At 43.3% G+C, this 12,903-nt stretch overlaps 1 protein-coding gene across 1 annotated transcript; it reads left to right on the top strand.

The window, feature by feature from the left end:
* Positions 1-1,295: 1,295 nt before the first annotated feature.
* coq8b (coenzyme Q8B) lies at positions 1,296-12,346 on the top strand. Its single transcript, XM_020644400.3, has 16 exons — positions 1,296-1,405; positions 1,959-2,137; positions 2,300-2,432; positions 3,320-3,522; positions 4,085-4,151; positions 4,290-4,364; positions 5,544-5,663; positions 6,291-6,376; positions 7,262-7,402; positions 7,490-7,571; positions 8,394-8,487; positions 8,950-9,091; positions 9,438-9,545; positions 10,210-10,275; positions 10,497-10,583; positions 11,465-12,346. Coding segments are annotated over exons 1-16 (1,890 nt in total). The 5' UTR covers positions 1,296-1,404; the 3' UTR covers positions 11,771-12,346.
* The last annotated feature ends 557 nt before the right edge of the window (positions 12,347-12,903 follow it).

The following is a 12,903-nucleotide window of genomic DNA, read 5'->3' as shown; positions in this document are numbered from 1 at the left end:
AAGAGCAAGAATTTGAAATTGTTCATTTTCCTGAATGATCATTTAAATAAAGATGTTATTAAGAAAAAAAGACAAGTACACAGGCAAATTAAACCCTCATCATATACTTATATACCTATACACTATACCACATATGATCATAATAATAATACTTTAAATTGTAGAGACTGGAGTACAAAGTGCTAATGTTACAGAAGCAATTTAAAGGAGACAATTCAGAGCTTCAGTTAAAACACAACACAAGTTAAAAGAGCAAATGTCAAATGTAGGTTATAACTAAATGAAACAGTAAAGATAAGATATGCACACATGAGCTCTGATAAAATGATCTGTCAGCTTAAAGGCCAGTCTGTAAAAATGATCCTTAAAGCAGAAAGTAAATGTGGTGGGGGAAAATACAGTGTTTTGTGTGGTTTATGTTTTACTCATATTTGCTTGGAGTAAAAAAATAAAAAAAAATAAAAACTTGCAGCACCTCCTTTGTCCAGCAGAGGGCCAGACAATGCACAGTGTGCCCCCATGTATCCATCCAGCTGCTAACAGTATTTATTTGAAGTAAAACAAGACCTTAATCTCAACATAAGTTTGCTTTTTGCCCAAACCAGATACGCTTATTCTATACTAGTACACTCCCAGTGATGGTACAGCCGCCCCCCCCCCCCCCCGTATAAAACCCATACACCTATACCAAGAAAATAAAAAATATATGATATAAGGTGTAAAAGACTATACAGTTGAACAATAATGAAAACACATAAATTAAAAAAGAAGTATAAAACAAATAAAAAGCAAAAAAAAGCCATGTGACAATGACAACAAAACAGGAAGCTAAAGTTCAGTTTACATTAAGAATAAAAATGTAATTATGAGCACAAATTCACAATTTTTTTTTTTTAATGCATAACTGAGTTTTTATGAAAATAAAGAAAGTGGGGATTTACTCTGGTAAATTTGCATTTATGACCGTAAAACGTTGTTTATAAATATAAAGAGATTTATAATAAAATATTAATTTGGATGCTTTACTTCCGCTTTCTTGTTTGGTAACTGTTGCTAACAGCTGCACGTGCACGAACGGATTCACCGCAACGTCAGCCCGCTAATTTTTCATTTGACGTTATCCCGTTCTGAGCCCGCCTTCAGAGGACTGTGGTTGGACAATCAGCCCCACTAGACACGCCTCCATCTGATGTTCTGTACTGCCATTGGCATAATCAATATATCCGTGATTACATTTGATATTGGTCCCGCCTACATATCAAAGCTCGGACTGTGGTTGGTGGGCTGTCATGTCTGTTAAATTTAAACTTCCGGGATTTGACTCGTTGCAAAACAGAGAGAACGTAGAGCGGTGTGGAGGAGGACATTCACCGAGAAAAACCTGGATAACGCAGTTAAATAAAAAGTGAGTCTCTTTATTTTCATACTGTGTGTTTTAATAATTTATTGTCTTCAGGTGGAATAATTAACCCTCGTGAAAAGGTGTTTGGATGTTTCGCCAGCTTGTGATTGCTGCTGAACTTACACAACTTGTTTAACACCAACAATAAACAGGGATATCTAACTTTTATTAAAGGTGGCTGAGAGTGTGTCGTGATGTTGTCGTGAAGTTAGTGTGAATGTGTTGCTATTTATATTTAATGCAGTTATTCTCTACACTGTTGAGCCACACGTGTTCATAAGACGTTAGCATGAGTTGTGTGCACCCTGACACAGCCAAGGTTAAACTACCTGACATGATGAGTGCATTCAACATGCCCCCCCCCCCTCTTATAATCCCGTATTCTGCTTCACGTAAAGAAATATCAACTCGGATGTATTATGCATGTTCAAATATGTTCTCACTTAGGTTAAATTTGTTGGTGGGCGTGCCCTGTAAATCATTTTCTTTTACTGTCACCCTCAACATCTACACAATGCAGCCTGACCCTCTCCTCTCTCTCTCTCTTTGTGTGCAGTGATGCTTTCAGAAGTCCTGCAGGTGCTGCGTGGGGCAGGTAAAGTGGGGTCCGCCATGGTCAACACTCAGGGAGAACAGCTTCGGTTAATGACCTGCAACTCCACCATGGGAGCAGGGGTCAAAGCTGCGCAGGATGTGGTGGAAGGTCTGGTTGGCACCTTCATGGGCGGAAACGTGGTATGAACTTTCACCTGTGACCCCCACATTATCTGCACTTAATTAATAACAATATAAAGATGAAATAACAATTAAGGTACCAACTACATGCAGCCCAAGTTATATTTACACAAGTACATTTTTGGTTATAATTACTACTCCAATTCTGCTGCTTCTCTATAGCAACAGTCAATGACGGAGGATGTGTTCCCGGACGCCGAAGGTTGGGAGAACGTGGACCCTGATGAGGCGGCCAAATGGGCCATGGGCTCAGAGTTCCCGACTGATGCCGGAGCTGCAGCCGGGACGCCGACAGGTACTGTAGACACCAGTAAAGTATGAGTGGGAAAAGAGTCTGGCACATGTGTTTTAATGTCATTGGCCCTGTCGGATGTAACAGGAATGTATTTAATTTTACAATCAAAAAAGCCACTTGCGGTCATTGCCAACTCACGGTGGGTAAAAAGGTCCGTCGTGGAATAGCTTTTAAGTGTCATTAGTTATTAGTTATCATCATAAAGAAGAAGCATCAAGAGAAGCAACACCTGTTTGTGATAATGACATCAGCTGTCAGGCGGCTTTAACAGCTGTTTGTGTTTGCACACATGAGCACTTTATTAATTCTAATAAAATACTCACGATAACGGTGTATAGTCTCTGTATGTTACCTGGTAACAGACACCTGTACATGAAGAACAACCTGCAGTCTGTTTTTTCTGTGCATGGCGTTCTGCTTAAACCACACAGACCATTTCCACGGCTCAAATGCGTTGTGTCTGTTTTTAGGTCCGTCTTTTCGCCGTTATTAGACTCGGGTGTTGTTGAGAAGTGTCATTAAAGTTTGATCCTCCGCAGCGTCCAATCATAGAGTGATATCCACTCATCGGTAAAAAATCTTTTCTTTAACTCTCATGTATCCTCGCTCATCGCTCCGATCAACCTACCTCTCTCCTCTCTTCTCCGAGCAGCTTTAGTGGCTTTTGCATGCTCCTTAAAATGGGGGCAGGAACTGCTTCCGGTTCAACAGAGGAGTGAGGAGACAGCATTTAAGAGACTTGAGATGCAACTACACTCTCTGTTTTTTGTCTTTATATTGTTTTTCTTGAGGGTCAACAGGCCAGACACACGGGCCTACGGTATATAAAACGACTTTAAAGCAGTAGATCAGGTCTCTATAACGTTGCCCTTACACTCCCATATCAGGTCCTCCTCCCCCAGGCGCAGGCTCTGCAGGGACAGGATGGCCAGGACAGAGCGCTCGCTTCCTCCACACATCGCCCGCTCTCCACAGCTTTTACTACCAGAGGCGGTCTGTCCATGACACGGTGGTGGCCAGACTCACACCAGAGGACATCAAGAAAGCCAGGGAGGCAAAGCAGTCTCTGGTCAAACCTGTCAGACAGAAGGTGGGTTTAAAAACTCGTCTCTATGAACAAGATTTAGGCCCTGTGTCCACCTAACATTTTTTCCTCAGTGCCATCGTCTTTTTTTCGGTTGTTTTCAATGAGTAGAGAGCGGTCGCAGCAGAAAGTGGCCTCCTGGACTAAAAAGTGCAGCGCCCAGCGTCTTTTTTTATACTCGCTCTGCCGTTTTTGTGCGGCCGCTCTGAGTGCTCAAGTTGGAAAATCTCTCAACTTTTCAGAAAGGCGCCGTTAACGTCACAGGCGCTCTTTTCTAAATGTTTGATATTTCCCGTATTTTAGCCTCCGACAGATCGTGTCTTGTACTCACATCCTGCTTCATATCTGATCGGGTGAAAAACGATCTAAAATATAAACATTCAGTAAAAAGTAACAGAGCAGTGTCGGTCATACAGCGGCCGTTGTCAACAGACTGTTGTCATGGAGACAGGATGGACATGCAGCGCTTTCCTTCTCAGCGCACAAACGCTTCCAAACGCCTAACCATCAATGTTTGAGATAATTGAATGTGTTCATTATTTTATAACCACAATACGTCTTCCCTCAGCTGAGCGACCGTGCCAGAGAGAGGAAGGTGCCCGCCACTAGAATCAGCAGGCTGGTTAATTTTGGTGGTAAGAACATTACGCTCATTTAAAATATAAAGCTTACTTTTTTGCTGGTATCATCGATGGACAGATCTAGGACCTAGGAAAGGTGTGTTAAGTGGCCCTTAATGTAAAATCTCTTGTCTCTCTGTCTCGCCGCTGCAGGGCTGGCTGTAGGACTCGGGATTGGTGCCATTGCAGAGGTGGCAAAACAGTCGCTTGGAGGAAAAAAGAAAGGCGGTAAAGATGTCCTCTTCTTGATTCTCTTGTCCTCTGATGCTCTGTCCATGCTTATAAACAAAGCTTCTTTTTTTTTTTTTTTTTACACATCCAGCACACTGATGGGCATCTGGGGTCCATACTACTACTATGATCATATTTTACAAACTCAGAGCAACCTGTGGGATTAAGCAAATATGAAGAAGTTAAAAACAGAATCAAAAATCAAAAAACAGCTGCAGTGACAAATTCAGGCAAAACTGAGACACAGACAGTGAATTAAGGCTTATAAATGATTGAACAATAGATTTGAAAATAATAACTAATGTTTCTCTCCTTAAGTTCATTATTCATCATATGTCTGAATGTTCAAGACGTTTTAGTTCAGCTGCAGCTCAAGGTCACCAGTTAAGAGGATCACATATTAAATCGTGAAACGAGCAGAGCGTTGAACGCCCCTCTCGCTCATGTGCTGAGCCACAAGTTTGTTAACTGTATTCTGTGTTTTTGGGAGCAGTGTCAAACATTTGACAGGAATGCTCATCAGCCTAAATATCACTGAGATATTTGACCTCATCGCTGCTGCAAGGCAACCCACGATTCGTTTTTTATGGTAGGTTAGGTTTTTGCGGTGTCCCACAATGCAAAGTGCAACTGGAACTCATAGCATTTGTTTACCTACGCATTGGGAAATGGAAGCTATGATGTATTGGTGTACGTATAGCCCTGCGTTGGGGCTTGATTTGACACACTTTAAAATATTGCACTGTGAGCACCAAATGGCTCAAAGGAAATATGCAAAAATGTTTCTTTCCCGTCTGAATCCGAACGAAGCGATCGAGCCACAGGTGGAAAACACACTCGGTGTCCTCCATGTTTATTTCCCCTCTCTTGATCAGCGCACAGACCTCCACCATCATGAGAACCGATTGGTCAATGAGCCGTGTTCCTCACAGCACGATCTCTTAATCTAACCTGCTCTGTGAACTACGCAGTATTCCCCCCAGGTCAGCCTGAGAGAAGTTTCTTCTCAACATGTCGCCACCTGCCAAGCTCTGGACCAGAACATACAAACAGCCTTTAGAATATGTTCAGTGAAGAGTGGTTAATGTAGGACACAGGTTTTTAAAAAGGGAACCAGATAACTCCTCAAGCAGATTCATCTCGTTGATGCTTTTGTACATGTATTCTGATTTGTAGACGTGAATGCGCTGTTGGACTCTCCGCTCCTGTCAGAGGCCAACGCTGAGAGAATAGTCAACACACTGTGCAAGGTCCGTGGGGCCGCGCTCAAGATCGGACAGATGCTCAGCATTCAAGGTACTCTCTGTTCTGGACCGGCATAATCCATTTCATTTGATCCATTTTTATTTTACAACATGTACTACAACCTTTTTTAAATCCAGTTGACTTTCAAGTGTCATATTTCCACGTCACAGAAATGGTAGATGCCTACAATGTGGCAGTAGCATCACTTTGAATCATACTTTATAATCCTGTATCCACCAAGCGGTCCCGTTGATTTCAGTACGGTTCAGTTGGCGTTTCCACCTTCAAAAGTTGGGAATGGTACCAAAAAAAAACAATCCGTATCTTCTTACTTTTTTACTTTTAGCCAGACACACTGGAGTCTGTTGATTGGTTGAAAGAATCGTCACTTCTGACACTTGCTGTGATAAAAAACAAAAACTAAACGCGTCATGCTTAAAAATCCCCTGGATTTCAAGAGAGTCATTTCAAGGCTGTTTTTTTGTGATCTGAGACTACGTGGACGACCTCGAAGGTGCAGAAATCTGCATGGATGTCCTCTATTGTTGCCCTTTGTTTAGCTGACACAGCTATCACTTTCCGGCTTACAGTAACAGCTAACTGTGGAAACACGAGCAAGATGAGGGGTTAGGGTAAATTTTTTTTCCTTCTTACAGCCTTTCATGATTTTTCCTCCAGACAACTCTTTCATCAACCCCCAGCTGCAGAGGATCTTTGAGAGGGTCCGGCAGAGCGCAGACTTCATGCCTACCTGGCAGATGAATGTAAGCATGACCTCCTCCCCCGTCTGCGTCCGACACTTCTGTGGTGCGTTCCATTTACCTCAGGTCTCGAAGCTGGGAATGACGTCACACCCGAGTTAACCGTACATTTCCACAGATAGAACATGTACGATGCTATCGGTGTGATTGATTTAATAACACAAAAACTTGATGTTGCAGGTAGCCGCCATATTGGATTTTAACTCAGTGTGTTTGCTTCCACTGGCTCCGCTGCACTGCGTCTCTGCACAAAAAAGAACAAGCGGGACAAGAAGTCAGACACCATAACAACATTAAAACATCCGCTTAATTTTCAGAATAAAACACTCAGAAAAATGACCGTTTGTGTGTTTTTAAGGTTTATTTAGAGTTTAATACCACATATATATCGTATTATCTTGTGCTGTCGCGAGTGAATCCGTCAAATTACTGCAGGAATTCCTGTGTCTCGGCGCTCCAGCTGACACACTTCTGTTTTTAAAGATTTATTTTTAGGCTTTTTGTCCCTTTTAATGGAGAGATAGGACAGTGGATAGTCAGAAATCAGGGAGAGTGGGGAATGACATGCGGTAAAGGAGCCACAGGCTGGACTTGATCCTGGGCCACCCACTTGGAAGACTACAGCCTCCATACATGGGGCGAACGGACTAACCACTGCGCCCCAAGCTGACACACTTATGATGGAAGTTCGGTATCAGACCGGTAACTCCGGGAGTTTCCGACTTCCGAGATCAAATGGAACGCACCACATGTCATCTTATAGACTCTGAGGCTTTCTGATTAGAGGAGCATTAGAAACATGTAGAGACCCCGGTCTCTTTTTATAAGTCTGTCTGTTCATTGGTGCCTTAGAGAGTGAAAATGTTCTCCACTTTTCTGAATGTGTAGAAAGTTCTGGAGGAGGAACTGGGAGCAGGCTGGCGTGAGAAGCTTTCATCCTTTGAGGACAAACCGTTCGCTGCGGCTTCTATTGGCCAGGTGCATCATGGGGTATTAAAAGACGGGCGAGAAATCGCCATGAAGATCCAGGTAATAAAACACGCTCTATTTCCATCTCTCCTAATAACGTCTGTCTATCTCCGCCTGCATTGATTTTCCTTCCTGTGACTCCCTCAGTACCCTGGAGTTGCAGAAAGCATCAGCAGCGACATAAATAACCTGATGTCAGTTCTGAAAATGAGCGTGGTCCTTCCAGAAGGTAACGACTGCGTCAATACATCTTTCTGCTTCCTGCCTTCACTGATAAACTCTTTATACACACGCCTTAATGATTGAATGCAGCTACTTCTGTCAGGTGAAGGCACTTAAACATAAAAGGCTCTGGCAGCTGTCACGTCGTGTTGTTGCAACTTTAAAAGTTGATGAATGACTTCTTTGTCTTAAATGATAGAGCTGTTGGAAAGAATCAATTCGCGTCAGAATCATTTCTTCAGATTATGAATCGATTCAAAACGTCCAATAATAGATTTTTCAAAACATACCTTCTCACGTCCTTTAAGTACAATTTTCATTAGTAGCCAGCCACGTTGCGCACAGCGATGCAATACTGTCATTTTCTCTGGTTCATCGCCTCACCTGTCTTTTGTAGCTTTGTCCTTTTTAAATAAAAATAAAAAATATTGTAAATGCCTCCTCGTATCCCTTTTATTACAGAAAAACACATTATTTGATACGTGTTCATAGTGCCCCTAAATGTCTTTTTGTGCTCTCTCAGGGGGCACAGGTGCTCCCTGGGAAAACAGAACTCGCCGAGCCCTGGCCTCGTCCCTCTGAATGCCCCTCTTCAGTACACATGCTTCTCCTTTCTGTCCTCTCATTAAAGCATTTTCACAACTTGCGTTTAGACCAGAAGGTGGTGCTGTACTCACAGCTCATCGTCAGTAAGTGACAAACAGAAGAGGAGTTACATGTTACTGGTTTCCCTGTTATGCTGAATCTCCAACACTAATGTTTTAACCAAACATCTCACTGTTGTATTTCACTTAGTTCACATTACTGTATCGTTTAATTTTCACCACAGGTCTGTTTGCCGACAGCAGCTTGGATGTTCTTCAGAGGGAGCTTGCATGGGAGTGTGACTACAAGAGGGAAGCGGAGAGTGCCAAGAAGTTCAGGTAGCTTTGTGTTGTGTATTGGACCCTAAAGCCTCCCTGTGGGGTTGTGTAGTCAGGGGGTTTATGGTGACCTAGGAGGCGGTGTTGAGGGTCCCAATCGGTGGACTATAATTTAATAATAATAATTCAATAAGTGCAACCAGGAAAGATGCAAAAAAAAAAGTGAGCTGAAAACTGTCAACATAAACAAACTCAAGACAGCTTAAATCCTGTTTTCTGTTCTTGACCTTTCCCTTCTCACAGATGAAAGAAAAGTATTTTTTTATAGAGGCAAGTATCTGGCTCTAACCATCCCCCCTTCAGGGTTGGGGACAAAAATCCTCATAAAATAGGGAGTGGGGGATGACATGCAGGAAAGGGCCCACAGTAGCACATCTACACAGGGTGCACAATCCAACCTCTGAGCAAAACCGGCACCCGTGTTTTTAACTTTCTGTTCCAACATCCTTGTCTGTCCTCCAGGTCCCTGCTGGAGGGAGAGGAGTTTTTCCAAGTCCCTGAGATGATCGATGAGCTGTCGGGCCGCAGGGTGCTGGCGATGGACCTGGTACAGGGAGTCCCACTGGACCGCTGTGTAGACCTAGACCAAGAGACCAGGAACCAGGTATGGTTTAGTTTTTTTTTTTCCACTCTTTATGCTCCTGGTTCCCATTTGTGGAGGTATTTCTTCAATATTGTTGCAATGGGAAGGATGCACTGGGAACGCTGACTGAAGGGGGCAGGAGGCTTAAGGCCCGCCTCAGCCCCAGCTCTTTGCCTGGTTTTTGGTTGACTGAAAATTAGCTCGACAAAGCATTCCAAATGTTGCGCCCGTCCAATGTTCAGAAACCGATACGTGACATCACTGAGTCTTGGTGATTTATGCAGTCTATGGTGCGTGCACAATATGCTAGAGTACAAGTAAAAACAACATGGTTAACAAAAAACATCTGCTCTCTTCTTGCCTGCAGATCTGTTTCAGCATCCTCCAGCTGTGTCTCAGGGAGTTGTTCGAGTTCAGGTTCATGCAGACGGATCCAAACTGGTCTAACTTCTTCTACAACTCGGACACCAACAAGGTGAGAGGAGACTAGTGGTCAAGTTGTGAATGCATTGTCTCACATAGGAAGAGATTCCTTGTTAAAGAGGACATATTATCCCCCTTTTCTACCTTTTCAAACTGTCCCCTGTGGTCTAAATGAAATATCTGTGCTGTGCTTTGGTCAAAATATAACATGAATCAAGCACCAGAGGAGGTTTGTGACCCTGTACAAACCAGCTCTCTCAGAACGCTCCGTTTTGGTGTGTGTGTCTCTTTAAATGCAATGAGCACCCCCCTCACCCTGCGGTTGTGCCAACGGGTGCCGACACGAGTTCAGCTTCGAGCTTCCATGGCAACTCGTCAGCGTGCCTGGGAAAAACATGGCAGCCGGAGACAACACAGGAGGGGAGGGTATTTTTTTTTACCAGAATCCCACTGTGACATCACAAGGAGAGCAAATTAGAAACGGAGCATTTTTCTCTGTGTTGTAAGACTTGTGCAGACCACAAACAAAGGACTGGATGGGTTTATTTCACATTTTGTGGGTCAGTAGACACTTAGGTTACCTAAATAAATGTTCAAAAACACTGTAGAAGTGGATTGTTCATAATATGTCCCCTTTAAATAAATATGTTTATGTTTCTAAAAGAGCATAAACCTTATATTGTGCAAGAGGCCTAACAGTTGTATCTTGTCTTTAGGTTATTCTGTTGGACTTCGGTGCGTGCAGAAGCTACCCAGAGTCCTTCACAGATGACTACATACAGGTACGATGAGTCTGACAGCAGCCAGTGAACCTCAGAACAGGTTTTCTACAAGATATCTGTGACTAATGAAGCATCAGTGAAAACAGTCACACACCATCACAAGTGTGTGTACCCGTTCTGCTACCTGCAGCTGCTGCAGTCTGGCAGTGCTTAAAGTGGAGCTGTTTAAATAAACATGATCGTAAACATCCATGTCATCACTTTGTCTGCTGTGTGTTCAGGTGGTGCACGCAGCGTCTGTGGGCGATCGAGCTACTGTCCTCTCCAAATCCAAGGACCTGAAATTTCTGACAGGCTTCGAGGCCAAGGTGAGGTATTTTAGTCTCTGCCGCTGTGCTCATTTATTTTTGATACACTTTATCCTCCTCTGTCTCTAATGTCTTCTTCAGATGAATGTGTCTCCTCCTACTTTACCGACACTATCTGAACTTGATCCACTTTTTTTTTACGTCTCCTCTTAAGACTATTTTATGTATCATCTGAGAGCTACTCTGAAAAAATGAAAGTGGCCAAGAGCTACTTGCATCAAATTGCTTGCATTTATTTACATGGCACACATCAGCTGAATTGAGCTACTGTTTGTACACATTGCAATAAGCAAATGCTTATCAATAATCATAAATTCACATCAAGGTCCAAAAAGAAAACATTAATATTTTACGCTTCTTTTTGTGCCACATAGTAAGCTATGTTGCTGAAAATTCACATCAATGTCCAAGAAAACATCACTACTTTACACTTGTTTTTATGGGCCAAATATATGAATAGTGGGAAGAGCTGCATTTACTGTCATCAGATTTTATTGAATTTTTTTAACAGTTGGTCAACCGATAGGCGAGCTACTGAAAACCTGCCCGCGAGCTACTGGTAGTTCCTGAGCTACCTGTTGGAGAGCCCTGTCTAAAAATAATAAATAATAAAAAATAATGTGATTTTATATTCTTGAATGAATTTCTGAGATATTTGGTGGACACATGACTGTGACATATGTAGAAGTGACCATGCTCAGGAGAGTGGGCCCTTAATTCTGCCTGCTTTTCCTTTTAGGACATCACCCTCCAGTAAACATTTCCTCAAACATCTTCAGAGATTGCAAGCTCATATTGCAGCTTGTTGTCAGTTTGTGTGACATCGTTTGCTCTCCTTCACACAGAGAGCCATTGTAACAGTTCTTCATTCTCTCCACCAGGCCTTCGCAGATGCTCATGTAGAGGCTGTGATGATCCTCGGTGAAGCCTTCATGTCCTCAGAGCCCTTCGACTTCGGCACCCAAAGCACCACCCAACGGATCCAGAGCCTCGTGCCGGTCATGCTGCGCCACCGTCTCACCCCACCACCAGAGGAGACGTACTCCCTCCACCGCAAGATGGCCGGCTCCTTCCTCATCTGCTCCAAACTGAACGCTCGCATATCGTGCAAGGACATGTTCCTGGACGTGTACAACGCCTACAACCAGAGGAGGCAGGCAGAGCAGGTGGCAAAGGCTGCTGCATAGACGCTCGGGGACCAGGTCACTGCAACGATACTCCTCAGAGTGGACTGCTAAGAGAAGGGAGTAGAAACATGGAGGCCTTGATCTGCAAGTGGAAAAACTGGATCAGGCTCGACTAAAACCATGGACCATGCTTGACTCTATACCTGTCTCCCTTCTGTGCTGCAGTTAACTCACATCATGAACCCTCTCCAAAACACACACACACACACACACCCCCAATAACGTCTTTACCTACTTAAAGAAAACTTAAACACAAGTACTCAACAACTACCACATGGCATTTGATTATTTTGTAAATAATGGTGACACGTGTGCCATAACAGAGACATTGCTGAAGCTGAAATGCTTCTATCATATAAACAAATCTGTAAAATCATTGAAGAGAGGATTATTTAATAGATTTTGAGTGTTGTTGGGCGTGTGATTATGTTTTCCCGATGGTTATGCCTTCCATCACAGCGAATGGTACACAACCTGGAACCTTTGTATGCTGATTCTCTAAAGACTACATGTACTGTAAACTGCTGCTGTGCTCTTCAATTACACTTTATATAAAGGTCACATATTAACTTCTTGCTCATTAGCATGCATGTTATTAGCATACTGCCTCCTAATTACCAGTAGTTATCTTAAAGGAGCAATATGTAACTATGTAAAATGGGTACTGCAGACTAATTTCAAAACATTGTCGAGAGCTGTCTCCCCCCCTCCTCTCTGGAGTCGATGCTCACGCAGGTTGCCATGTGGTGGACACTGAAGCTTCAGTGTTTATCCAGCTCTGCATCGGTCTGTAAACCTTTCTGTGTTCTAACCTCTCTCCATTTTTCAAAAGCATCTCCAATATTGATCCTAGTTTGAGCACGTTTCTGCTCGTGGAGCTTATTAGAAACATGCAGAGGCTTTTTAGGTCGGGTACAATCACTTCTATCTGAACCACTTCTCTTGCCCGCTTCCATCGCTGCAACACCTGTTGGTTTGACCTGATAACTGCTCTCATATCTGGGAAACCAAGGGGCGTCCAAAATGGCCGTGTGGGGGGGTGCCTGGTCCAAACAAATCCAGAGCATTCAGGACCAGAATCTAAAGTTAGAAGGAGGACATACTGGCTGCTGCATTGTTGTCAGAGAAGCCAG

Source organism: Labrus bergylta, chromosome 11, assembly GCF_963930695.1.
Source record: "Labrus bergylta chromosome 11, fLabBer1.1, whole genome shotgun sequence".
Lineage (NCBI taxonomy): Eukaryota > Metazoa > Chordata > Actinopteri > Labriformes > Labridae > Labrus > Labrus bergylta.
Note: the sequence above shows the minus strand (reverse complement) of the source record. Positions and strands in the feature narration are given on the sequence as shown.

Coding starts and splice junctions, on each gene's coding strand:
- coq8b (XM_020644400.3), top strand. Junction 2,138..2,299: donor CCTTCATGGGCGGAAACGTG/GTATGAACTTTC, acceptor GCTTCTCTATAG/CAACAGTCAATGACGGAGGA. Junction 7,403..7,489: donor AAATCGCCATGAAGATCCAG/GTAATAAAACAC, acceptor TGACTCCCTCAG/TACCCTGGAGTTGCAGAAAG.